The sequence below is a fragment of the Tachyglossus aculeatus genome, chromosome X2 (genome assembly GCF_015852505.1).
Source record: "Tachyglossus aculeatus isolate mTacAcu1 chromosome X2, mTacAcu1.pri, whole genome shotgun sequence".
NCBI classification, from domain to species: domain Eukaryota; kingdom Metazoa; phylum Chordata; class Mammalia; order Monotremata; family Tachyglossidae; genus Tachyglossus; species Tachyglossus aculeatus.
In genome coordinates, this window is record NC_052100.1 from 5337595 (window position 1) to 5365568 (window position 27974).

The following is a 27974-nucleotide window of genomic DNA, read 5'->3' on the forward strand; positions in this document are numbered from 1 at the left end:
ACCGCGGGGGGGCTGCCGGGGACTGGGGCTGGCCCCCTGGAATGTATGGGGGGGGGGAAGCCCCCACCCCTATCTGGGCTGGGTTAAAGGGGAGGGGGCTGCAGGCAGGCTGACCTAATGGGCCGGAGATTTAGAACAACCTCGGGCAGGGCAGGGGGGTCGTTGGCCCTCTCCCTCTTCCCCCCGTCAATCGGGATGGGCACGGGAGGGCACGGGGCCTGGCCCCGCCCAAGCCAGGGTGGCTGGGCAGCCAGCGCCCGCCCTGGTGTTGGCATCCATCCATCCATCCATCCATCCAGACAACATTTTAAAATACAAATGTGCAAAACTGTAAACAAAGGCACGCCGCGGCGGGGCAGGTCAGAGCTCCATCGGGCGCGGGCGGGACCCCGGATCTAGAGCCGGGTCGGAGGCTCCTCCTCGCTGTCGCTGCAGTTCCCACAACAGTCCTGGAAAGGAGGTCGAGGGCAAGGAGAGAGGGGAGAGGGGAGCGGGGAGAGCACAGGAGAGGGAAAGAGAAGCAAGAGGAGCGCGTGGAGTTGGATGCTGTTAACGGAAGGCAACGGAGCCCTGGGCTGCCCGCCACGGACACCCGCTATGGACACCCGCCGGGGATCCCCCTGGCAGGGATGGGGGCTACGGAGTGGCGGTTAGAGGGGGGCAGAGTCGAGCGAGGTAGCTAGCGGTGAGGGTGGTGGGACCGGGCAGACCCCGAGGGGCACACGTGTGTGTGTTTGTGTGTGTGCGTGCGTGCGTGCGTGCGTGCGTGCAGGCGGCGGCCCGGCCACTCACGGCTCCGGAATCAGCGGCAGGTCCCCTGGCCCAGAAGGCAGGGAAAGGGCTTCCACGGTGCCCCTGGGCCCGGTGCCCCGCTCCATTGCCCGGGGAGATGTGGACAGCGGGGCCCGGCCCACCCCACCTGGCTGGAGCTGAGGGCGCACCGGGCACAGCCAGGTTCCCCTGAGAGAAGGTGGGCAGGCAGGACATGTCAATCCGGGGCGGCGGGGAGCGGGGGTAGTCCTCCTTGCTCCGTCACCGCCGAGGCCCCAGGCCCCACCCGGAAGAAGGCCCAGAGGGGCCGTGGCAGCCAGCGGCCCGGTGCGTGCCACTGGCCGAGCGGCCATCAGTGGCTAGAGCGGGGTGAGCGGGAGACAAGCATTGGGTAGCGGGAGGGTGGAGTGGAAGGGAGGGGAGGGGCACCAAGCACAAGACTCCTCTTCCCCAGATCTCGCCTTTCCGGTGGAGAGTTTGGGCCTGGTGTGTGTCCCTGAGCAGTGAGGGGAAGCCCAGCCAGCGGGTACCCCACACTGCTCACCTCTGGAAGGAGAAAACACTTGGTGTGAGTGTTCCGGGCAGCAGGGCACTCCTGGCTCCCCCCCCCAGCCCCAGCCCCAGCCCTCACCGGCCCTGGGGCCGATGGTGGACGCTCTGACCTTCTGGGATGGACGGGAAGAGGCAGCAGGGAAGTCTACCCTGGGGAAGGGCGCTGAGAACCTGGTGGGGTCAGCATCTCCCTGGCTCGACTGGAAGCTCCTCGAGGGCAGGAATCACGTCTACTACTTCTACTCCACTCTCCCAAGAGCTTAGTTCAGTGCCGTGCACACAGTAAACTAAGTTTTTTGAGGGCAAGGATCTTGTCTATTAACTGTAATGTACTCTCCCAAGAACTTAATAATAATGATGCTATTTGTTAAGCGCTTACTATGTGCCAAGCACTGTTCTAAGCGCTGGGGGAGATACAAGGTAATCAGATTGTCCCACGTGGGGCTCACAGTCTTAATCCCCATTTTACAGATGAGGTCACTGAGGCACTGAGAAGTGAAGTGACCTGCCCATGGTCACACAGCAGACAAGTGGCGAAGTTGGGATTAGAACTCAGGACCTTCTTACTCCCAGGCCTGCGCTCTATTCACTAGACCATGCTGCTTCTTTATATACAGTAGACTGGAAGCTCCTTATGGGCAGGGATCGCATCTACTACCTAATGGACCCTCCCAAGTATTCAGTTCGGTACTCTGCACACAATAGACATATCTATTCTATTTATTTATTTATTTTATTTTGTTAGTATGTTTGGTTTTGTTCTCTGTCTCCCCCTTTTAGACTGTGAGCCCACTGTTGGGTAGGGACTGTCTCTATACGTTGCCAACTTGTACTTCCCAAGCGCTTAGTACTGTGCTCTGCACACAGTAAGCGCTCAAATACGATTGATGATGATGATGATGAATAGACAGGAAGCACCTTAGGGATAAGGATTGTGCCTACTACCTATGGGACTCTCCCAAGCGCTTAGTCCAGTGCTCTGCACACAGTAGACTGGACGCTCCTTGAGGACAAAGATCGTGTCTAACTCTTGGACTCCCCCAAGTGCTCAGCCCAGTGCTCTCCGTAACTAACAGATGGGTTAAAAGGGAAGACCTAAGCTGACAACGACCTCCTCTTCCTGCGCCAGTTTCCAAACACCGCCACTTCTGCCCTGCACATCGGAGCGGGTGAGGGGGACCTGGGGATCACCCGGGCCCTAGCTGTGCCCCCGAGTTGAGGTGGGGGGGGGACAGACCGGTCCCCGGGTGGCAGAGGAGAGGCAAGCTCAGGCCCGGCCAAGCCCCGAGAGAAGGCGGAAGGCAGAGAGGCCCTCTGGCCGGTAGCCCTGGCCGCCCAATGGTGCATTTGGGGTGCCACTGCTGCTCAGCGGCTGCACCGGGGGTGGGGTGGGGGGAGTGCCCCCCCACCGCATTACCTGTCTGCTGAAGAGGCGCTGGAGGAGCCCCTTCTTAGGCTGGGGCGACGGCTGGCCCCTCCAGTCCAGGTCGGGGGGCACCGTCCCATCCGGGCTGAACACGTTTAGCTCTTTGAAGCACTCCGTCTCAATCATCTGCACCGCGTCACAGCACAGAGGATGGCCCTGTTACCTTCCCGCACCTCTGCCCCTTTCTCTTACATTCTCCCAACACTCCCATCCTGCCCCTCTTCCCCCAACAATCCTACGCTTTCCCCTCTTCCCCCCAAAACTCCTAACTGTCCCTTCTCCCAGAGTTTTCCCGCAACAAATCCCCTTTCCTCACCTCTGCCCAATCGCATAATAATAATGACGATGGTATTTGTTAAGTAATAATACTGATAATAGTAATAAAAAACAGTTTCACTTGTTAAGCACTTCCTATATGCCACACACTGTTCTAAGCTCTGGGGTGGATACAAGCAAATCGGGGCAGACACAGTCCCTGTCCCATATGGGGCTCACAGTCGGTCTCCATTTTACAGATGAGGTAACTGAGGCCCAGAGAAGTCAAGTGACTTGCCCGAGGTCCACCAGCCGACAAGTGGAGGAGCCAGGATTGGAACCCAGGTCCTTCTGACTCCTAAGCCCCAGGCTTTATCCACTAGACCGCGCTACCTCTCTCTCTGCCCATCTCCCACCTCAAAACCTCCCACCTTGCCTCTCCTCCAGGAGAGGGGCTCCAAACTGTAGAGGTGCTGATTCCAATTTCCGGGAGGAGGGTGGGGGGACCCCAACACGACACATGAGACCCGCTGTGGGCCCCCCAGCCCCCACCTCACCCACCTCGTTCTGCCAGGGGATGGACACGCTCCCTGTGGCAAATTTCTGGTAGAAGTCGTTGTCGGTGGACTCCAGCTCCACTCCCTTGACGGTAGAGAACTGCTCGATGTCCAGGACGTCCTTGCAGTAAATGGCCTGGGGCTGGAGAGAGGCGGGGGCGGGGGGGGGCTGTCAGCCAGGCTCAGGAGAGGCTCAGGCCAAGACGAACCCCCTCCTTGGGTCCCGCCCACCCCCCAACTACAACCACCACGTTGGCAAAGACGAGGCGGAGGCTGGGGAGGAGGAGGGCTTCCGGAGGAACCCCCCGGCCTCATGAGGTCCAGCAGTCGGTCAGTCAGGTTGCATTTACTGAGTGCTTACTGTGTGCAGAGCACTGTACTAAGCACTTGGGATAATACAAAACGACAATAAACACAATCCCTCCCCACGACGAGCTCCCAGTCTAGAAGGAGAGTCAGGCCCAGTGGTTCCAGAAGCCTCTCCTCCCACTCCCACTAGCAAGGGGCAGAACTCACATCGGGCTTAAACGGGGGTTCCAACATGCCAGCTTCCAGGCGTTTGAAGTTGAGGTGCCTGAATAGGGGGTGCTCCTTCACCTCCTGGGCACCCCCACCCCGGCACCCTAGCCGTTCCTTGGGGTCTTTGCAGAGGAGCTACAAAAGAACCAAGGGGGCAGGGTTAGAGGGGTCGGCCTGGGAGATGCGGGGGGGGGGGGGGGGGGTTCTAATCCGCCGTTCGCTTGCTGGGTGACCTTGGGGAAGTCACCTAACCTCTTTGGGTCTCAGTTTCCTCCCCCGTAGAATGTTTACTGTTGTTTGCTATCAGTGTTTGAGAAGCAGCATGGCCTAGTGGGCAGGACACTCGTCCCCCTCTCCATCCCCCCCATGTTACATTGTACTCCCCCGGGAACTTAGTACCATGCTCTACACACAGTGTGGGCTCCGACAGTATGATTAACTGAGGTGACTTGTACTTTCCAAGCGCTTAGTACAGTGCTCTGCACACAGTAAGCGCTCAATAAATACGATTGAATGAATGAATCTTACCTCCTTCCCTTCCCCACAGCACCTGTATATATGTATATATGTTTGTACATATTTATTACTCTATTTATTTATTTATTTTACTTGTACATATCTATTCTATTTATTTTATTTTGTTAGTATGTTTGGTTTTGTTCTCTGTCTCCCCCTTTTAGACTGTGAGCCCACTATTGGGTAGGGACTGTCTCTATATGTTGCCAACTTGTACTTCCCAAGCGCTTAGTACAGTGCTCTGCACACAGTAAGCACTCAATAAATACAGTTGATGATGATGATGACATGGGCCCAGGAGTCAGAAGGACCTGGGTTCTAATTCTGGCTTCATCACTTTTCTGCCGTGTGACCGCGGGTGAGTCACCTCACTTCTCCGGGCCTCAGTTCCCTCATCTGTAAAATGGGGATTAGGACTGCGACACCGGCTGTGTCCAACCTGATTAGCTCATATCTACTCCAGCGCTTAGTACAGTGCCTGGCACACGGCAAGCATTTAAATGCCATTTAAAATTTCTAAAAACATATGTACCAAGCACTATATTAAGTACTGGGGTAGATACAAGATAAGGGTCTCTGTCCCACACAGGGGCTTCCCAATCTAAGGGGAAGGGAGACGAGGTATGGCTCAGTGGAAAGAGCATGGGCTCGGGAGTCGGAGGTCATGGGTTCTAATTCCAGCTCCGCCACTTGTCAGCTACGTGGCTCTGGGCAAGTCACTCTGTGCCTCAGTTACCTCATCTGTAAAATGGGGTTCAAGACTGTGAGCCCCACGTGGGACAACCTGACCACGCTGTATCCCCCCCAGAGCTTAGAGCAGTGCTTCACACATAGTCAGCGCTTAACAAATACCATTATTATTATTAAACCCCCATTTTCCAGATAAGGAAACCGAGGCCCAGAAAGGTGTCCAAGGTCACACAGCAACAAGTGGTGGGATTAGAACCCAGGTCCCCTAACTCCCAGGGTGGTGCCTTTCTCCCCTAGATGTTCCCCATTCTCCTTCTTAGCCTGAGAGTCCCTCCTCCTCCACCCCTCTGTGGCCAGGGCCCTACCGCAGTGCAGAAGGAGCGGGCCCCTTCGGAGAACTTGTCCGAGTACTCCTCCTGGACCTCCTTCACTAGCCGCTCCACCTCCTCCCGCTTGATTTTCTTCTTGCGCTGCTGGAAGGGCGACTGACCCTCGATCATCTCGTACAGAAGGCAGCCCAGGGCCCACCAGTCCGGGCTGAAGGTGTACCGCTCATTCTTCACCACCTCGGGGGCTGCGGGGACACGTGCACACACACAGTGGGGGTGGGTCCCACCAGCCGTCTGGGACGCTCCCCCCCAACGCCGGCAAGCAGGGGGCAACCCCCCCGCCCCCCCGGGTCCTGGGACCCACGTAACACACACTCACCCATGTAGCCCACGGTGCCCACGCGCCCTTTGATGGTCTGGCCCTCGGGCACGTGCACCGCCAACCCCAGGTCTGAGATCCGGATGTGACCTAGTTGTGGTAAGAAAAAGTGAAACTTGCTAAGCGCTTCCTATGTGGCAAGCACTGTGCTAGGCGTTGGAGGAGTTACAGGAGAATCAGGCCCTGTCCCAAATGGGGCTCACAGTCTAGACGGGAGGGACAACAGGTATCAAATCACCACTTTACAGATGAGAAGACTGAGGCATGGAGAAGTTAAAGCACTCTCACATGGAAGACAAGTGAAGGACCCAAGAATAGGCCCTGGGTCTCCTGCTCTTTGGACTAGGCTGTTGAGGATGAGAATGGAGTGAGGGTGGACATGGGTCAAGGAAGTAGTAGGCTTTGGGGTGCGTGTGTTGGGTTGGGGGAAGGGGTCAGGTCACAGCCCCCCCAACATTGACCAGCCGTGCCCCACCCCCCGGCTGCCTCCCTCCTTACCATGGTCATCCAGCAAGATGTTCTCCGGCTTCAAGTCCCTGGGGAAAAAAAGGGCTGGAATCAGATCCAGATCCGGTCCTTCCAGGCGGGACGGTGCTAGGGGGGGCACAGACTTGTGGAATTTACTTTACGGTACAGTCTTTTTTCGTTTGCTTCCAGGGTTGTAATTTAAAATGTAAGCTGTATCGAAATATCAGCCACAAAAACGTACTGTATTTTTTGTAGTGATTACAATTCAGACCTAATAATTTTGTCACGGTTTTTCACTTTTGCATATTTGCTTTACTTTTTTGGGGCTGACCTTTTTTTTTACTGACTTCGTAAGATTCATTTGATCGAAGCAATTATGTGGTGACTTGCCCCGTCGTGAGTTAGTTAAGATTTTTATAGGTTTTCTGACGACTTCCGATTACTTTCTGATCCCTCCCCCGGCCCGGCCCGGCCCGCCCCCGGAGCCCGCGCCCCAACCTGTACACGATGTGCTCCCTGTGCAGATCTTCCAGGCCGCAGCAGATCTCGGCCGCGTAGAACACGGCACGCTCCTCCTGGAAGCCGGCCTCCCCCATGTGGTAGATGTGGAACTTGAGGTCGCCCCCGTTCATGAGCGTCAGCACCAGGCACAGGGCGTCTTTGGTCTCGTAGGCGTAGGCCAGGCTCACCTGCGGGGAGGGGCGGCCGCGGGGACTCAGCTTTCTGGACTGGCCCACCCTGGGCACCCGGCACGGCTGCCCGCTCCCCGGGGGCAACTGAACCACACCCCCTTCCCCAAACACACACGCCGATCCCTGAGCATCCGAACGCCCTGCTCCCTGGGTAACCGAGCCACACCTCCTGTTTCCTAGGCATCTGGACCACAGCCCCCCGGCTCCCTGGGCATTCCAAAGCACGGTCTCAAGGCCCCCTGCTTCCCGGGCAACTGAACCATGCCCTCCCACTCCCTGGGCATCCAAACCATGGTCTCATGCCCTCCCTGTCCAAACTTCCTGGGCAACCGAACCCCAGCTCCCATTCCCTAAGCATCTGGACTACAGTCCCCTGCTCCCTGGGCATCCAAACCATGGTCTCATGGCCCCCCGCTCCCAGGATGTCTGAACCATGGCTCCCTGCTCCCCTAATGTCCGAACCACGGCCCCCTGCTCCTTGAGTATCCAAGCCACGGCCCCCTTGCTCCTCGGGTGTCCAAGACACAGTTCCCTGCTCCCCAGACGTCCCAACACAGGCCCCCTGACTTCCAGGACAACTGAAGCACACCCACTCCCCAGGAGCTCAATACATGGCCCCTTACAACCCGCGCATCCACGTCACGGCCCTCGGCTCCCCAGACATGCGAACTACAGCCCCACAGACCCCAGGTATCCGAACCACTGTCCTCAGCTCCCTGGGCATCCAAGCCATTGCCCTTCACTTCTCAGGAATGCCAGTCCTGACGGCTGTGTGGGCCACCCATCCCAAATGGTGGCTGCCTAGCCTGCTTCCTCTTTGAAGTCGGTCCATCAGCCAACTTAGTATGCTTGTTTTTTTTTTTCTCTGTCTCCCCCTTTCAGACTGTGAGCCCAATGTTGGGTAGGGACTGTCTCTATATGTTGCCAATTTGTACTTCCCAAGCGCTTAGTACAGTGCTCTTCACATAGTAAGCGCTCAATAAATATGATTGATTGATTGATTGATTAATGGTGACTATGGAGCCCTTACTCCGTGCACAGCTACAGTTAAGAGTTAACAGACACGACTCCCGTCCTCAAGAGGCCATAGCCTACTGTGCTGTGTGTGCAGCACTGTACTGAGTGTTTAGGACAGTACCATCATAGACACAATCCCTTCCTCAAGGAGTTTCCAGTCTACTGCGTACAGAGCACTGAATCAAGTGCCTGGGAGATAACCAAGTTAACAGATGCAGTCCTCGCCCTTGAGGACGCCCCAAGCCCCACAAGAAGGTGGGAGACTCCACAGGCCATGGGTCAGAACTGAGTCCAGGGGGAAATGAGCTGGAGGTGCCTCCGGGCAGACTCTGTGGGGGCCCGAGCTGCCCCCTGGCATCACCCACAATCAGTCAGAGGTCCCTTCAGGACTGTGCTTATTAGCCTTAGTTGGGAGGAGGTAAGAGGAGGGTAGTGCCCCTGCTAGAGGATGTCAGGGACCCTCCCCAGCAGAGGCCAGAGTCCCGGGGTGCCCCACGGTGCCTCCCTGAGCCCCGTGGACACCAGCAGGGGCAATGAGCTTCTTCCCTTGGTCCAGGGGCCGTGAGGGGCCCAGCCGGGAAGCGGCCAGTCCCCGTCTGGCACAGCCTGGCATAGCCTAAGCCAGCACTGGCAAGATTCCCACTGGCTCCTGCCGAGGGGCCCTCAGGTCCCCAGACAGGTGGCGCAGCCTAATTACCCCCAATTAAGTCATTAACAAATGACAGTCGGTAATCACTCGGCCCCAAGAGTAGCAGCATGGCAACCCCCACCGGCTCCCCCACCCCTGGGGAAAGGGCCCAGAGCGCAACCAACTGGGCTTGCCCCAAGAGGCCCTGGGAAACCTCCGCTGCATGGGTGGGAGCAGAAAGCAGCATGGAGAGGTGGAAAGAGCGGAGGGTGTCCCCACTTTGGGATGCCCCATGGCAACAGACTGTAGACCCCTTGCAGGGAGTCCGGCACCTTCTATCCGAGGCCCGAGTTAAGAGGCAGCAGTGACACAGTCCTGAGCACTACCGGCCACCGCTCCGGAGGCTCATGGGGACGCTAAGAAGGGGGCTCCCAGGTTCCTGGTCCTCCCCGGGGCCACCCGATCCCCTGCCCCGCGGCCTCTCTCTCCTTCCAGAAGACGTTTCTTGGGACAAAAGGAAAAGGCCGCCTATGTACTTACTACAAACCTACTGTTCACTCTCTCCAGGATCTGCTTCTCGTTCAGGGCCATGGCCTCGCCTTTGCGCTTCTTAATCCTTTTCTTCTCCAGCTTCTTGCAGGCGTACATCTTCCCTGTGGCTCGCACCTGGCACGCGCAGACCTGCGGCGGGAAGGAGTCGGGGGGGGTGTCAGGCTTGGGGGTGGGGTTGGGGGGATCTGCCCGGCTGGCAGGGGCACGCTGCTCCCCCTGCCCAGGTCCCCCCACCCGCCACTCACCTCACCAAAGCCGCCCTTCCCGAGCACACGGTACTGACGAAACGTGTTTTTGGTCACCGGTTGCCTGCACACACGAGGCGGAAGAGTTAACAGAGGGGAGCTGGGGCTCTCAGCCCTAGGGGTGGGGAGGGGTTCTCCTGCCTCCCTGCCGGCCCTCAGATCTGAACCCTCCACCCCCCGCCCCAAAACTTCTGCTGGCAAGGGACAGGTGCTCACCTCTCCATCCACTTCCACTGCAGGAAACGGCTGAAGTAGATGCTGTCGAGGTAATCAGCGAAGGGAGCGACGCTCAGATAATCATGGGTCATCCTGGGGGCAGCAAGGTGGGAGAGATTGACAGAAGTCTGAGCAGTGGCTAGGCTGGACTCTGGAGGCCACAGATCCCTTCAATCCACCACCGGGACAGTCACAGCCCCCCCAAACTCCAAAGGGCTCCCCGAACTTATGCCCCGTTAGAGGGGAAGCTCGTTGTAGGCAGGGAACATGCCTCTGTTGTGCTTTCACAAACGCTTAATACACTGGCTTGTACACAGTAGATGCCCAACAAATATCCTTATTGGCATTAGAGTGAAAGATTCTTGTGGGCAAGAAACGTGTCTTGGACTTTCACACTTGATTAGTACAGGGCAACGCACTCAGGAAGGAACACAATAATAATAATAATTATAGTACTTGTTAAGCGCTTACTTTGTGCCAAGCACTGTTCCAAACACGGGGGTCGATACAAGGTAATCAGGTTGGACACGGTCCCTGGCCCACATGGGGCTCACAGTCTTAACGCCCTTTTTCCAGATGAGGTAACTGAGGCACAGAGAAGTGAAGTGATTTGCCCAAGCAGACGGCAGACAGGCGACGGAGCTGGGATTAGAACCCCCGGCCTCTGAATTCCAAGCCTGTGTTCTTGCCACTCGGCCATGCTGTTTCTCAACCACCACCACGACTACTATAACCACAGTATCGCTACACCATAGTATACTATAACTGCACTAAAATTATTACTTCTACCACCACCGCAACAACAAAAGCCATCAGCTTAATCCTGCCCCGTTTTCTGGGGACAAGGGGCGGGGCAGGGGGTCCCTGTCGGCGGAGTCCTGGCTTGACACCATTCTCTGCTCGAGACCTGGAACCCCCACCACTTGTCATGGAGAGTAGGAGAACAGTAGGGGGGAAGCGGGAATGGGGGCCGGGGCGGGAGTGGAGAGCCCAGCTCCCTGTCCCCCAAGTCGGGCAGGTCCATGGCACTACTGGGGTCTGAGGTAGATGCCCTAAACCACAGACGCTCCCGCCCTCCAAGGCATTCTCCTCGGGGAGCGTCTCACCTTCCCAGCCTCCTTGGTGCTGGATGAGTGAAAGAGCCTGGGTGGGGATCCTCTGAGGGTGAGGGGGGACCCCCTACTCAGACTCCACCAACCCCTTCCTCAACAGGGGCTTGACCCCCCACCCTCATTCATTCATTCGTATTTTTTGAGCGCTTACTGTGTGCAGAGCACTGGACTAAGCGCTTGGGAAGTCCAAGTTGGCAACATCTAGAGACGGTCCCTACCCACCAACGGGCTCACAGTCTAGAAGGGGGAGACAGACAACAAAACAAAACATGTGGACGGGTGTCAAGTCATCAGAATAAATAGAAGTAAAGCTAGAAGCACATCATTAACAAAATAAATAGAATAGTAAATATGTACAAGTAAAATAGAGTAATAAATCTGTACAAACAGTGGGCCCAGGTGAGGGACCCCAAGTCCACGTCCAGCGGACCCCCCTTCATCCCTCCCGCCCCCGACCGCTCCCTGGAGCGAGGCTTTGGGCCACGTCTGGGGCCCATTGGGGCCCAAACTGTTGCCAATTTGTACTTCCCAAGCGCTTAGTACAGTGCTCTGCACACAGTAAGTGCTCAATAAATACGATTGATGATGATGATGATGATGATGGGGCTGACAGACCCAGGAGTTGTCGCAGCCACCAGCCTCCTCAGCTGCTCCCCAGGAGCCCAGAGACCTGGGTTCTGATCCCGGCTCTGCCACTTGCTTTTTGGGTAACCTCAGGCAAGGCATTTCATTTTGCTGTGCCTCAGTTTCCTTCTCTGTAAAACGGGAATTCAATTTGTGCTCTCTCTCTCTCCCAAAGTGGGGCAGGGGCTGTGTTGGACCTCATGATCCTGTAAATACCCCAGAGTTTAGCTCATAGTAAAGGTTTACGAACACCACAATGATTGTTATTACTACTGTCATGCGCCGAAGGATCCCAGGATCATGGCCTTCAGGGAGAGAGGAGGGCAGAAGCAGGAGGAAGAGGAAATGGGGCAGAGCCCTCATTGGGGAGTTGATGGGAGCTCCCCCTCAATAATAATAATAATGATGGCATTTATTAAGCACTTACTATGTGCAAAGCACTGTTCTAAGTGCTGGGGAGGTTACAAGGTGATCAGGTTGTCCCACGGGGGGCTCAAAGTCTTAATCCCCATTTTACAGATGAGGGAACTGAGGCACAGAGAAGTGAAGTGACTTGCCCAAAGTCGCACAGCTAATTGGCAGAGCCGGGATTGGAACCCACGACCTCTGACTTCAAAGTCCGGGCTCTTTCCACTGAGCCACGCTGCTTCTCATCCCCCGACAGGCTAGATGACGCACCTGGTGAACTCCTTGAAGAGCTCCTTGCAGGGATTCTGTTCCAGTCGCTCAGCACACGTGTTCATCAGCTGGGCGGGGACTTGGAGGATGTTGTCTGTACACTGGCCCCGGGGCGGAGCAGAGTCAGAGGATGGCAGCCTTCCCCTCTTGGGCCCTGCAGGACCCCGGCAAGCCTCGGGCCAGAGGTCCCCGAGGAGGCGGGGCAAGGCAGGGGACGCTCCCGCCCCCGGCTTAAATAGAGCAGGGCCCCGGAAGCTGCCCGCACTGGAGATTTTCAGGTCCCCAACCAGGCACCTTGCTCAAGTGACAGACAGGCGACGGCTGCTCTGACCCGGGCTGACCTGGTGGTTGCTAATCCACCATCGCCAGGACCATCTGCAGTTCTGAGGGCCCAGGCTACCTGCACGGCTGGCTGCCTGAGCCCTGACCCCCAAGTCCCCACTGCCCATCCTGCCAGCTGCCAGAGCCCTGAACCCCCCACGCACCCCGGGGCCCTTTCTGGAGCACCCTTGGCAGCCCCCAGACTTGCAGTTAGCCCAGGGGCGGCGGGCACGTGCTCACCTTGGGGTTCAGATAGTTCTGCATCAGGCACCGCCCACACTCCTTTCGCTTCTCATCGGGGGTCACCTCGTACTCGGCCTGTAGCGGGGTGTGGGGGGGGGGGGGCGGTGAGCCTTGGTGAGGAGGAGCTGGAGGTGGGGGGAGGGAAGGGGCACGGTGGACTGGAAGAGGGAATGCTACTAGATTGGGTGCACCGGGATCAGAAGTGTCAATACTCATAATAATAATGGTGGTAATTGTTACGCACTTACTGTGTGCCAGGCACTGTACTAAGCGCTGGCGTGGACAGAAGCGAATCGGGTTGGACACGGTTCCTGTCCCACATCGGGCTCACAGTCTCAATCCCCATTTTACAGATGAGGGAACTGAGGCTCAGAGAAGTGAAGTGACTTGCCCAAGGTCACATGGCAGGCAAGTGGCAGAGATGGGTTTAGAACCCACAACCTTCTGAATCCCAGGCCCGGGCTGTATTCAAGGATAGGAGGATGGGGGGGGGGGGGGGGGGGGGGGAGTAGGGGGAACTGGGTCCTGGGGGAGGAATCAGAGACCCCCTACACCAGCTCGTGGGAATGATTACCTGGACCCCACCCCCAAGCCCAGGTCGTCTCCTACACGGGGCTGCAGGAAGACCTATAGGCTGGTCCAGACCACCGCCCCCCTCCCCGCCCAACGTTATTCCCTCCTGCCCCGGCCGGCTGGGACACCTGCTCCTCTCGACTTGCCCACGGGACCCGGGCGGGGCCGGGCCGCTGACGGGGGGCGGGGGCCCTTACCACCTGATCCAGGAAGCAGACGCAACGGAACAGCTCGGGTCGCGTCTCGCAAAACTGCCGGAACAGCAGCCGCCCAATGGGTTGCCTCTCACACAGGCTGTGGTAATCGCGCTCTGCGAAAGACAAGCGATGGCACGTGACTCTGGGGGAGGGAACCGGGGGTGCATGCGTGTGCGTGCATGTGTATGTGTGTTTGAACGCATACGTGTGCAGGAGAGTGCAGGCCTGGAAAGGGACCAGAAGCCCAACCGTGACTTCAACCAGCGTGGGGGAGACTGTGCCAAACCCGGCTCTGGGACCACCCCTCCCTGGGGAAACTGGGGGCCCAGGCTCTGCTCCCGAAGAGGAAGCAGCACCCCACCCACCCACCCCATGCCCCATGAGCGCAGATGACACTCCCATCAGTCTGGCAGCAAAATGAAACAAAACTCTCCCATGTGGGCTCAGGTCTTTCAAAACGCCTGATGCCACCTGCCCCCAGGGCAGCTCCCTGGGGAGCGTGGGGGGCACTGGGGGCCCAGAGGAGTTGGCAGCAGTCGTCACTGAAGCTCCTCCAGTCCCAGCTGCCCCTGCCAGAGTGTTGAAAGGGGAGCGATTGCACTGGAGGAAGCTAGGGCTTCCTGAGCCCCTCCCTGGGCCACCACTGCTGGGACTCAGGGTGGGGAGGCCCCAACCGCGAGGGGCCACCCCACCACACCACCCCACAATCCGCCCCCACCACCCCTCCCACCTCTACCGTTGTCCACCCTACCCTCTCCAACTGGGCAGCCGGACCCCAGACCCACTTTCTTGGCTACCCGGGTCTGAGCTAACTTTAGGTAACTGCCGCCTCCTGGTCAGCAAAGGGGGTCTCCGGGCCCAACCGTTCTGACGGGACTGAAGGGACGACGGTGGGGGGGGCGGCACCCCGAAAACTCACCCACCCAAAATCTAGACTGGGGGAGGAGGAGGCAGGGGCTGGAAGCGGGACAGTGGCCTGGAGCCGGGTGGCCTGAGCTGGCTCCGGGGGGCTGACCGGTGGGACTCGGACGCCCTGGGACTGCAGCACCATGGACAGGAGCGGGCCGAGATCCAGGCCCAAACCGGTCACCAGGCCGACGGTTGTAAATCAAACCTGCAGGGCAGGGGGACTTCTGGGGCGTGGGAACTAAAGCTGGTCCTGTCATCTTCCAGGTCTCAAGGTCAGCCCAGGCCCCGCTCCCGGGGGCCCTGAGCAAGAGGGGGCTGCTGGCTCAGGCCTGGATTACCCAGCGGCCTCTGGAATGGCCCAGGAAGGCCTGACCCACCTGCGTGGCTCATGGACACTCTCCCTCTGCCCAGCTCACTCATCCAGCCGGCGCCTTCTGGGCACTAAGCAACAGGGAGGGTCCAATACTCTCCCTCTACAACACAGCCCGCACACTTCGCTCCTCTAGCGCTAACTTTCTCACTGTGCCTCGCTCTCGCCTGTCTCGCCGCCGACCCCTGTCCCCCGTCCTGCCTCTGGTCTGGAACTCCCTCCCCGTCCTCAAATCCGACAGACAATTACTCTCCCCGCCTTATAAGCCTTATTGAAGGCACATCTCCTCCGAGAAGTCTCCCCAGACTAGCCACCCCACCCTTCCTCTTCTCCCACTCCCTTCTGCTTCGCCCTTCCTCCTCCCTCCCAGCCCCACAGCACCTATGTACACATCTGTTACTTGTTTATTTGTATTGATGTCTGTCTCCCTCTTCCAGACTGTAAGCCCGTTGTGGGTACGGAATGTGTCTGATTATCGTTGTATTGTACTTTCCCAAGCATTTAGTACAGTGCTCTGCACACACTAAGTGCTCAATAAGTACGACTGAATGAACACAATCCCTGTCTTCAAGGAGCTTCCAGTCTACTACATGCAGAGCAGTCCCCCTCTGGGACTGGCCCATCTTCTCCCCGCCCTTTTTGGCCTAGGCTAAGGTCATGAGAGAGAGATTTGGGGTCAGGGAGCGGTGACCTCAGTCCCCCCGCCCCACACACAGGCTGGGGGTTGGGGGGGGGAACCAATGCTGAGGCCCCACCCCTCCACCCCCATCTCCCGCCCAGGCCCCTCCCCTGCCTTCGCAGGAACTGAAACCTTAGGAGGAGGCACAGTGTACACTGCAGGGCTTCCTGAGGACCCCCGTCTCCCGCCCCGAGGGGTCACTGAGGTTCAGAGGTCACCAGCGCCCTGACCCCCGCATTGGGAAGGGGGCAGCTCCTTCCAGGCGCACCCTAACTTCCTTCTGAGTGCAAGTCAGTGGTTCCCCGAGACGCCCCATCCCCTCCCTGCTCCCAGAGTCCCTCGAGGGCAGTAAGACACCCGCCTGAGGGTGGGACAGGCTCCGGGGGTGCGGAGGGGAGTCAAGGAGCAGGTGGGGTCCTCACCACTGTAAACTACCTCCACCCACGGGGAGGAGAGCAGGGAGCCGCGGTCTCTGAGGTGACAGTGGGAAGGGCCCCCTGCCCCCGCCCTTACCCACGGTGGGCCGCAGATCCTCACAGAGGCTGATGTGCGGGAACTGCAGCATCTGCCGCCATTTCTTGCTCTTGCCTTTCCTGTTCCCTCCGCCACCTGCAAGGGCACATCATACTCATTTGGAAGGGGTCAGAGAGGGACTTAGAATATTCCCCCCCCCCCCCCTCCGGCACATGTCTTCTGGGTGTGGGGGGGAGGAGGAAATGGGGAAGAGAAAAAGGTGTAAATCAAAGTGAAAGAAAGAGGGAGGGAGAAAGAGAAAGAGAGAGAGATGGGGAAGGGTTGGTTTGGCTTCAAAGGGAAATTGGTAAGAAGCAGAATTCGGGGGCTGGGCCCGATAGGGACAAAGGGGTGGTCTCCGGCCCCCTATACTCAGGACCACACCACCCCAGAGGGTCCTGGGGGAACGGAAAGTTGTCACCTGAAGGGTGGGGCCATCCCCACTCTCCCTCCTTCCCACAGTCCCCCACTGTGCAGCTCTCCCCGACGGAGGGCAGGCCCAGGGGAGACCACAACTCTTCCTGAAACAGAAGACGCCGAGGAAAGCTGTGCCCACTCCTTGGCAGGGAGACCTTGACGCCTTCTTTCCATCTGGTAGAGAGAAGTCACCGGGACCACGGGCAGGGTGGCCAGTGACGGCACTCCCGGACCCCGAGGGGCCGGGGACGGCCCCCGTGTTACCACCACCGTGGTACCCCCTGAACTTCAAGTGTATCTCGGGGGTATGCTGACACCCCAATTCGCTCCAGGGCCCAGAACTCAGCGGTGGGAGCCAACGGGATGGGATCTGCATTGCTGAAAATAAAAAATATAAAGGTATCCAGGGCTGAGTCCCTGAGGCAGGGCTAGGGGGAGAAAGGCGGGCACACTGGCTGAAGACTGGACAGATGGCAATCTCAGGACAGTTGATATTCACCCCACACCCAATCCCACAGCACTTATCAATCAATCAGTTGTATTTATTGAGCACTTACTACATGCAGAGCACCGTACTAAGTGCTTGGAAGAGTGCAATACGATTATGGCCATTTCTTTAGGTTACATATTATAAATTATTTATTGTTATTAATGTCTGTCTCCCCTTCTAGAGCAAAAGCCTCCCAGAACAAAGAAATAACGTGGCCTTGTAGATAGAGCACACGCCTGGGAGTCAGAAGAACTGGGTTCTAATTCCGGCTCTGCTATGTGACCTTGGGCAAATCACTTAACTTCTCCGTTCCTCAGTTACCTCATCTGGAAAATGGGGATTAAGACTGTGAGCCCCATGGGGGGGCGGGGACCGTGTCCAACCTGATTACCTTGTGCTTAGAACAGTGCCCGGCACTTAGTAAGCAGTTAAGTACCACTAAAAAAAAAAAATGACCATTTTCAAAGGGTAAGGGTCTCATTAGTCCTGTTGGGCAGGACATCCCTCTTTACCAGGGCAACCACTTGGAGGAACGGAGCGGAGGTTGCGCTCCGGCCTTTCCAGGAGGGGAAGATGGGGTGGGAGGTGTGGAAGTGGGGGACGGCCCACCCTCCCCATCCCCCACTTCCACCCCTCCCTGGGGACAATAGGGGTGGGAAGCACACCAGGCTAGAGCTCATTTGCAACCGACTTCCCTCCCCCACAGGTCAGTCAACCTAACCCAGGCCACACCCAGCCCCCCTTCTCCCCCCCCACCCCCCTACTTCCTCCCACCCAGCTGCAGGGCCACATCAAGGCAAAAACTTGCAAAAATCTGTCCCACTCATGCAAAGCACCATCCACTGTTCCGCCCCGGCCCCCCCGCCCCCCCCAGCCCACAGGGGCGTCGTTCCGGGGGTGGGGGGGGAGGGTTGGGGGCGGGCCCTCTGCATTGCCGGGGTTCAGGGCCCCTGGAGGGGAAGTGGGGGGAGGAAGCTGTCAAGAGCCAGCAAAGCCTGGAGTTGTGCAAACTACAGAAGGAAGCCAGAGGGGCCGAGCTTGGACTAACCCGGCTTGGGGGTGGGGGGGCCTGTTGGCCCACCTCCCCACACCCCGGCCTGGAGACTGGGGACCCGCTCTGGTCGCCCCTCCTCTCGGAGCATGCCTCTCGAGGCCCCCCACCCACACACCCCTCACGGCTGGGCTCTCGGTACCCTAATAATCCCAGGGCTGGCTGTCTCCCTCTCCAGTCCCTCCCTCAATCCAGTCTGGAAAGAATCTGGGCCCCCTGGAACCCGGGTCCTCCACCGAGGATGCGATCCAGGAATCCCGGGAGTCCGGGCCAGCGTCCTCTTCTTCCCCCGAACCTTGGACACCCCTTCCTCCTGGCTTAGGGCCCAGCTCTTCACAGGGCCACCGCCAGACCCGTTCCAATGCTGGGCTCCGAAGCACCTGCAGGCCAGGGCCGGGCCGGGCCGGGCCGAGCCGGGCCAGGTTCTCTCTAGAATGACACGGCAGAAAGGACAACCAGAAGAAAGCCCCAGGCTGGGAAGAATGGCGTCTGGCAGCGTTGATAAAGGGCCAGGCGGCTGTGGTGATAAGAAGAAGGGCTGAGGCATCATCTTGGCCCAGAGGCAGCCCCTCAACCCCAAAGGGCACCGCTCCCCAATCAAAGCCTGGGGGTTCCTGGGCTCCCCGAGAGGGTGGGGAAGCCCCTTGGCCAGACTGCTGGGAGCATCATCAGGCCAAGCCCCCGCCTCACTGCTTGGCCACTTATGGGCAGACCAGGCACCAGGAATTCCCTAGTAATAATAATAATAATTGTGGTATTTCTTAAGGCACCGTACTAATCACTGGGATGGACACAAGCAAATCGGGTTGGACACAGTCCCCGTCCAACAGGGGACAAGTCTCGAACCCCATTTTAGAGATGAGGGAACCGAGGCCCAGAGAAGTGGAGTGACCTGTCCAAGGAGACACAACAGACAAGTGGCGGAGCCGAGATTAGAACCCACTACCTTCTGGCACCCGGGCCCGTGCTCTAGCCTGCTTCTCTGGCCCCCTTCTGCCTGCCAGCCCCCAGGGCACCAGTTTCACAGTCCCAACTAGCTCTGCCTGGATGGCAGCGGGGTGAAGGGGTGCGACGGGGAGGAGGGGATCCTCCTCCGTAGAACTTCCAGCACCCCAGGATGGCACGGGAAGGCAGAGGGCACGGGGGAGGAGGCGGCAGAGCCAATCCCCGAGGACTCGGACCCCAGCCTGGAGCGGGCAGGGAGGAAGAAAGAGGAGGACACTGGCACAGACCAGAAGAGGCACGGGATCGAGGGTGGACAGACCAGAGACACTCGGGGCCTAAGCTCAGAATTTCCCCCCATGCAGCCCGGGGCCCACACGGGGTTGTTTCTGAAGTGGCAGAGGGCAGGAAGAGACACCGAATCCTGAGACCCGCAATGAATTTGGAGCACTTTCACATCAGCGTACTCACGTTATCTTTGCCCCATCTCAGGGAGGGAGAGATTATTCTCCTCATCTGTAAAATGGGGACAGCAAAGCCCAGAGAGGCGATCTGATTTGCCCGGGGTCTCTCCGGAGGGCCTGTGGCAGAGCTGGGATGAGAACCCGGCTCTCTGGATTCTGAGAACTGGGCTCTTTCCCCAGTAAATTTGTTAGGGGCCGGGAATGTGTCTGTTATATTGTTATATCGTACTCACCCCAGTCGAGTAAGCGCTAAATAAATATCAGGTGATCAGGTGATTGAGACAGGGACCCACTCCTAACAGGGCAGGAGGAGGGGGAATCCTAGAGAGCAGAGCAGCCGCCGCAACAGACAACAGGGCTCCCAGCTCCAGCCTCCCTCCGAGACCTGCGTTTGAATTTTCTCCTCTTATTTACCCCTCCCTCAGCCCCACAGCTCTCTGTCCCTACCTGTAATTTATTTTTATTTATATTAATGTCTGTTTCCCCCTCTAGACTGTAAGCTCCTTGTGGGCAAGGAATATGCCTACCAACTGAGAAGCAGCGTGGCTTAATGACTCCTAGGCCAGGGAGCCAGAAGGACCTGAGTCCTAATCCCAGCTCTGCCGCTTGTCTGCTGTGTGACCTTGGGCAAGTCACTTGGCTGCTCTGTGCCTCAAGTTACCTCATCTGGAAAATGGGGAATAAGACCGTGAGCCCCATGGGGGACAGGGACTCAACCTGATTACCTTGTATGTCCACCAGCGCTTGGCACATAGTAAGCGCTTAACAAATACCACAGCTATTATTAAGTTTGTTGCGTTGTCACAGCTTACTCTCCCAAGCACTCAGAGCAGTGCCCTGCACGTACTAAGTGCTCAATAAATCATCATCATCATCATCAATCGTATTTATTGAGCACTTACTGTGTGCAGAGCACTGGACTAAGCCCTTGGGAAGTACAAGTTGGCAACATATACAGTCCCTACCCAACAGTGGGCTCACAGTCTACAAGAGGGAGACAGAAAGCAAAACCAAACATACTAACAAAATAAAATAAATATTTTATGTAGCTATAATAGTATGTACTCGGCACACTGTTAGCACTCAATAAATACCACTGACCGCCTGACTTGGGATTCCCCTGAAGCCGCAGACAGGCCCGGCTTCCAGGACCCGTCCCCTCTCATCAGGACATCATTATCATCGTCATCAATCGTATTTATTGAGCGCTTACTGAGTGCAGAGCACTGTACTAAGCGCTTGGGAAGTACAAGTTGGCAACATAGAGAGACAATCCCTACCCAACAGTGGGCTCACAGTCTACAAGGGGGAGACAGAAAGCAAAACCAAACATACTAACAAAATGAAATAAATATTTTATGTAGCTATAATAGTACGTACTCGGCACACTGTTAGCGCTCAATAAATACCACTGACCGCCTGACTTGGGATTCCCCTGAAGCCGCAGACAGGCCCGGCTTCCCGTCCCCTCTCATCAGGACATCATCATCATCATCAATCGTATTTATTGAGCGCTTACTGTGTGCAGAGCACTGTACTAAGCGCTTGGGAAGTACAAGTTGGCAACATAGAGAGACGGTCCCTACCCAACAGTGGGCTCACTTCTGGCCACCGGCGAAGGGACCGAGGAGGGCAACTGTCAAGCGGTCGCTAGACCGTAAGCTCGTCGTGGACGGGGAATGTGTCTGTTTATTGTCCTAGTGTGCTCTCCCGAGCGCTTAGTACAGTGCTCTGCACACAGTAGGTGCTCAATAAGTACGACTGACACTAACTGACTTTGCTTGGGGCCTTTTCGCCCCCGCACTCTGGCTTCAGGCCGGCAGCTCTTTCTCCATCACCAGAAGGGAGGCAGCCCTCTTTCCCGGGCCTCCTTGGGAAAACTACGGCCAGTCCGGTCACCCAGTTGTTAGTATATGTTGGCAACTTGTGCTTCCCAAGCGCTTAGTACAGTGGTCTGCACACAGTAAGCGCTCAATAAATACGATTGAATGAATGAACCAGTCTCCCTGCCACACACACCCTGCCTGCCAAGGGTTTCCCACGGGTATCCTGGACATGCCATTCCCCGGGCAAAGAGGTCTCTGGCAAGGTGACTCAGGGCTGCACACTATACTGAGTGCTTACTACGTGCAGAGCACTTTACTAAGCGCTTGGGAGCATAATCAGTGGTATTTATTGAGCATTTATTTTGTGCAGAGTACTGTACTATGCACTTGGGAGCACCATCAATGGAATTTACTGTTTGCTTACCATGTGCAGACCAATCAATCAATCAATCAATCGTATTTATTGAGCGCTTACTGTGTGCAGACCACTGTACTAAGCGCTTGGGAGGGCCATCAACGGTATTTGTCGGGTGCTTACAATGTGCAGGGCACTGTACTAAGCACATGGGGGTGTAATCAATGGTGTTTATTGAGCGTTTATAATAATAATAATGATGGCATTTATTAAGCGCTTACTATGTGCAAAGCACTGTTCTAAGCTCTGGGGTAGGTACAAGGTAATCAGGTTGTCCCACGGGGGGCTCACAGTCTTCATCCCCATTTTACGGATGAGGGAACTGAGGCCCAGAGAAGTGAAGTGACTTGCCCAACGTCACACAGCTGACAAGTGGCGGAGCCGGAATTTGAACCCACGACCTCTGACTCCAAAGCCCAGGCTCTTTCCACTGAGCCACACTGCTTCCCCTATTTTGTGCAGAGTACTGTACTATGCGCTTGGGAGCACCATCAATGGAATTTACTGTTTGCTTACCATGTGCAGGGCACTGTACTAAGCGCTTGGGAGGGCCATCAATGGTATTTGTCGGGTGCTTACAATGTGGGCACTGTACTAAGCACATGGGGGTGTAATCAATGGTGTTTATCGAGTGCTTACAGTAATAATAATAATAATAATAATGATGATGATGGCATTGATTAAGCGCTTACTATGTGCAAAGCACTGTTCTGAGCGCTGGGGAGGTGACAAGGTGATCAGGTTGTCCCCCCGGGGGCTCAGAGTTTTAATCCCCATTTTACAGATGAGGGAACTGAGGCCCAGAGAAGTGAAGCGACTTGCCCAAAGTCACACAGCTGACAGTTGGCGGAGCAGGGATTTAATAATAATAATAATGGCATTTATTAAGTGTTACTATGTGCAAAGCACTGTCCTAAGCGCTGGGGAGGTGACAAGGTGATCAGGTTGTCCCACGGGGGGCTCACAATCCTAATCCCCATTTTACAGCTGAGGTAACTGAGGCACAGAGAAGTGAAGTGACTTGCCCAAAGTCACACAGCTGACAGTTGGTGGAGCCGGGATTTGAACCCATGACCTCGGTCTCCAAAGCCCGGGCTCTTTCCACTGAGCCACGCCGTGCACAGCGATGTACTAAGCACTCGGTGGGTGCCATCAATGGTATTTACTGTGCGCTTACTCTGTGCAGAGCACTGTACTAAGCGCTTGGGAGAGCCATCGATGGTATTTATTGAGTGCTTATAATATGCAGGGCATTTTCATCTGTAAAATGGGGATTATGACCGTGAGCTCCCCGTGGGACACCCTGATCACCCTGTAACCTCCCCAGAGCTTAGAACAGTGCTTGTAAGCGCTTAAGAAATACCATAATTATTATTATTGGGACATAATCGATGGTACTTATTGAGCGCTTACAATGTGCAGACCATTGTACTAAGCGCTGGGGAGCACCAGTGGTATTTATTGAGTGCTTACAATGTGCAGAGCATTGTACTAAGCACTTGGGGGGAGTAATCAGTGGCATCTGTCGAGTGCTTATAATGTGCAGTGCACTGTACTAAGCGCTTGGGAGCACCATCAATGGCTTTTATCGAGGGCTTACTGGATGCAGAGCACTGTACTAAGCGCTTAGTCCAGTGCTCTGCACGCAGTAAGCGCTCAAATACGACTGAATGACTGAATCGCTTGGGGGCATCTGCTGCTGAACTGTACTTCCCAAGCGCTTAGTACAGTGCTCTGCACCCAGTAAGCGCTCGATAAATACGATTGAATGAATGATCAATATTTCCAGAACACTTATAATATGCGGAGCACTGTACTGAGCGCTCGATAAATACGATTGAATGAATGAGTGAATAATCAATGGTATTTGCCGAGCGCTTATAATGTGCAGAGCAATGTATTAAGCAATCGATAAATACGATTGAATGAATGAGTGATCAATGGTATTTGCCGAGTGCTTATAATGTACGGAGCACTGTACTGAGCGCTCGATTAATACCATTGATTGAACGAATAATCAATGGTATTTGCCGAGCGCTTATAATGTGCGGAACACTTTACTGAGCGCTCGATAAATACGACTGATTGAATGAATGAATGATCAATGGTATTTGCCAAGCGCTTATAATGTGCGGAACACTTTACTGAGCGCACGATAAATACGATTGATTGAATGAATAATCAATGGTATTTGCCGAGCTCTTATAATGTGCACAGCACTGTACTGAGTGCTCGATAAATACGACTGATTGAATGAATGATCAACGGTGTTTGCCGAGCGCTTATGTGTGGAGCACTGTACTGAGCGCTCGATCAAAACGATTGATTGAATGATCAACGGTATTTGCTGAGCGCTTATAATGTGCGGGGCACTGTACTGAGCGCACAATATGACTGAATGAATGAGTAATCAATGGGATTTGCAGAGCGCTTATAATGTGCAGAACACTGTACTGAGCGCTCGCTAAATACGATTGATTGAATAAATAATCAACGGTATTTGCCGGGCACTTATAATGTGCGGAACACTGTACTGAGTGCTCAATAAATACGATTGATTGAATGAATGATCAACGGGATTTGCCGAGCGCTTATAATGTGTGGAGCAGTGTACTGAGCGCTCAATACGACCGAATGAATGGGTAATCAATGGGATTTGCGGAGCGCTTATAATGTGCGGAGCACTGTACTGAGCGCTCAATCAATACGATTGATTGAATGAATGATCAATAGTATTCGCCGAACACTGTACTGAGCGCTCCATAAATACGATTGATTGAATGATCAACTGTATTTGCCGAGCGCTTATAATGTGTGGAGCACTGTACTGAGCGCTCAATACGACGGAATGAATGAGTAACCAATGGGATTTGCCGAGTGCTTATAATGTGCGGAGCAGTGTACTGAGTGCTCAATACGACTGAACGAATGAGTATTCAATGGGATCTGCCGAGCGCTAATAATGTGCGGGGCACTGTACTGAGCGCTCAATATGACTGAATGAATGAGTAATCAATGGGATCTGCCGAGTGCTTATAATGTGCGGGGCACTGTACTGAGTGCTCAATACGACTGAATGAATGAGTAATCAACAGGATTTGCCGGGCGCTTACAATGTGCGGGGCACTGTACTGAGCGCTCAATATGACTGAATGAATGAGTAATCAATGGGATTTGCCGAGCGCTTATAATGTGCAGGGCACTGTACTGAGCGCTCAATACGGCTGAATGAATGAGTAATCAATGGGATCTGCCGAGCGCTTGCGATGTGCGGTGCAGTGTACTGAGCGCTCAATACTACGGAATGAATGGGTAATCAATGGGATTTGCTGAGCGCTTATAATGTGTGGGGCACTGTACTGCGTGCTCAATACGACTGAATGAATGAGTAATCAATGGGATCTGCCGAGCGCTTATAATGTGCGGGGCACTGTACTGAGTGCTCAATACGACTGAATAAATGAGTAATCACTGGGTTCTGCTGAGCGCTTATAATGTGCGGGGCACTGTACTGAGCGCTCAATACAACAAAATGAATGAGTAATCAATGGGATCTGCCGAGCGCTTGTGATGTGCGGGGCAGTGTACTGAGCGCTCAATACGATGGAATGAATGAGCAATCAATGGGATTTGCGGGTACTGGACTGAGCGCTCAATACGACTGAATGAAGGAGTAATCAATGGGATTCGCCGAGCGCTTGTGATGTGCGGAGCAGTGTACTGAGCGCTCAATACGACTGAATGAATGAGTGCGTAATCAATGGGATCTGCCGGGCGCTTGCGATGTGCGGAGCAGTGCACTGAGCGCTCAATATGACGGAATGAATGAGCAATCAGTGGGATTTGCGGGCACTGTACTGAACGCTCAATACGACTGAATGAATGAGCAATCAATGGGATATGCGGGCACTGTACTGAGCGCTCAATACGACTGAATGAATAATCAACGGGATCTGCCGAGCACTTATAATGTGCGGGGCACTGTACTGAGCGCTCAATACGACAGAATGAATGAGTGAGTAATCAGTGGGATCTGCCGAGCGCTTGCGATGTGCGGAGCAGTGTACTGAGCGCTCAATACGACGGAATGAATGAGCGAGTAATCAGTGGGATCCGCCGAGTGCTTATAATGTGTGGGGCACTGTACTGAGCGCTCAGTACGACTGAATGAATGAGTAATCAATGGGATTTACCGGGTGTTTATAATGCGCGGGGCACTGTACTGAGCGCTCAATACGACAGAATGAATGAGTAATCAATGGGATCTGCTGAGCGCTTGCGATGTGCGGAGCGGTGTACTGAGCACTCAATACGATGGAATGAATGAGCAATCAATGGGATTTGCGGGCACTGTACTGAGCGCTCAATACGACTGAATGAATGAGTGATCAATGGGATCTACCGAGCGCTTATAATGTGAGGGGCACTGTACTGAGCGCTCAACACGACTGAATGAGTGAGTAGTCAACGGGATCTGCCGAGCGCTTATAATGTGAGGGGCACTGCACTGAGCGCTCAACACGACTGAATGAGTGAGTAGTCAACGGGATCTGCCGAGCGCTTGCGATGTGCGGAGCAGTGTACTGAGCGCTCAATCCGACGGAATGAATGAGCAATCAATGGGCTCCGCCGAACGCTTATAATGTGCGGGGCACTGTACTGAGCGCTCAATACGACTGATGAATGAGTAATCAATGGGATTTGCGAGCACTGTACTGAGCGCTCAATACGAGGGAATGAATGAGCAATCAATGGGCTTTGCGGGCACTGTACTGAGCGCTCAATACGACGGAATGAATGAGCAATCAATGGGCTTTGCGGGCACTGTACTGAGTGCTCAATACGACGGAATGAATGAGTAATCAACGGGATCTGCCGAACACTTATAATGTGCGAGGCACTGCACTGAGCGCGCAATACGACTGAATGAATGAGTAATCAATGGGATCTACCGAGCGCTTATAATCTGAGGGGCACTGTACTGAGCGCTCAATACGACTGAATAAATGAGTGAGTAGTCAACGGGATCTGCCGAGCGCTTGCGATGTGCCGAGCAGTGTACTGAGCGCTCAATCCGACGGAATGAATGAGCAATCAATGGGCTCCGCCGAACGCTTATAATGTGCGGGGCACTGTACTGAGCGCTCAATACGACTGATGAATGAGTAATCAATGGGATTTGCGAGCACTGTACTGAGCGCTCAATACGACGGAATGAATGAGCAATCAATGGGCTTTGCGGGCACTGTACTGAGCGCGCACTACGACGGAATGAATGAGCAATCAATGGGCTTTGCGGGCACTGTACTGAGCGCTCAATACGACTGAATGAATGAGCAATCAATGGGATCTGCCGAGCACTTATAATGTGCGGGGCACTGCACTGAGCGCGCAATACGACTGAATGAATGAGTAATCAATGGGATCTACCGAGCGCTTATAATCTGAGGGGCACTGTACTGAGCGCTCAATACGACGGAATGAATGAGCAATCAATGGGCTTTGCGGGCACTGTACTGAGCGCTCAATACGACGGAATGAATGAGCAATCAATGGGCTTTGCGGGCACTGTACTGAGCGCTCAATACGACGGAATGAATGAGCAATCAATGGGCTTGGCGGGCACTGTACTGAGCGCTCAATACGACGGAATGAATGAGCAATCAATGGGATCCGCCGAGCGGTTATAATCTGCGGAGCAGTGTACTGAGCGCTCAATACGACTGAATGAATGAGTGAGTAATCAATGGGATATGCGGGCACTGTACTGAGCGCTCAATACGACGGAATGAATGAGCAATCAATGGGCTTTGCGGGCACTGTACTGAGCGCTCAATACGACGGAATGAATGAGCAATCAATGGGCTTTGCGGGCACTGTACTGAGCGCTCAATACTACGGAATGAATGAGCAATCAATGGGCTTTACGAGCACTGTACTGAGCGCTCAATACGACGGAATGAATGAGTACTCAACGGGATCTGCCGAGCGCTTGCGGAGCACTGTACTGAGCGCTGGGGGGTCCGGGCCCCGGCCAGGCCGCAGGGGTCAGGGGTCACGGGGTCTGAGATCGAATCCTCCCCGGGGGCCCAGGGAGGAGGTGGGGTGGGGGGAGCCGGGCCTGTCCCTTCTGCGGGCGGCCGGAGGGCCGGGAGGAGGAGGAGGAGGAGGGAGGAGGGAGGAGGAAGAGGGAGGAGGAAGAGGGAGGAGGAGGAGGAGGAGGAGGAGGAGCAGGCCCGCGCCGGTCGGTCTCACCTTCCCGGGCCTTGAGCAGCACCGTATTAGCCACGATATTCTCGAGCTCCATGGGGCCGCGGCGGCCGCGCCGCCCTCCGGGA

The 27974-nt window shown here is 55.5% G+C and overlaps 1 protein-coding gene across 1 annotated transcript; it reads right to left on the bottom strand.

Moving 5' to 3' along the window:
* Positions 1 to 27965, bottom strand: GRK6 (G protein-coupled receptor kinase 6). Its single transcript, XM_038770858.1, has 16 exons — positions 27892 to 27965; positions 16032 to 16127; positions 13561 to 13673; positions 12788 to 12865; positions 12227 to 12327; positions 9813 to 9905; positions 9597 to 9660; positions 9340 to 9480; positions 6961 to 7151; positions 6493 to 6530; positions 5995 to 6084; positions 5652 to 5860; positions 4078 to 4215; positions 3566 to 3703; positions 2741 to 2875; positions 1 to 449 (listed from the first exon to the last, which is right to left on the bottom strand). Exons 1-16 carry the CDS (start codon positions 27941 to 27943, stop codon positions 396 to 398), a joined length of 1731 nt encoding a protein of 576 aa, XP_038626786.1. The 5' UTR covers positions 27944 to 27965; the 3' UTR covers positions 1 to 395.
* Positions 27966 to 27974: the final 9 nt, after the last annotated feature.

What these genes read in the sequence shown, in the direction of transcription:
- GRK6 (XM_038770858.1), bottom strand. Translation starts at nt 27,943, where the DNA reads ATGGAGCTCGAGAATATCGTGGCTAATACGGTGCTGCTCAAGGCCCGG. An exon ending in GCTGCTCAAGGCCCGGGAAG is followed by an intron (nt 16,128 to 27,891) that starts GTGAGACCGACC and finishes GTGCCCTTGCAG; the next exon opens with GTGGCGGAGGGAACAGGAAA. An exon ending in AACCCCCGTTTAAGCCCGAT is followed by an intron (nt 3,704 to 4,077) that starts GTGAGTTCTGCC and finishes GCCTCTCTCCAG; the next exon opens with CCCCAGGCCATTTACTGCAA.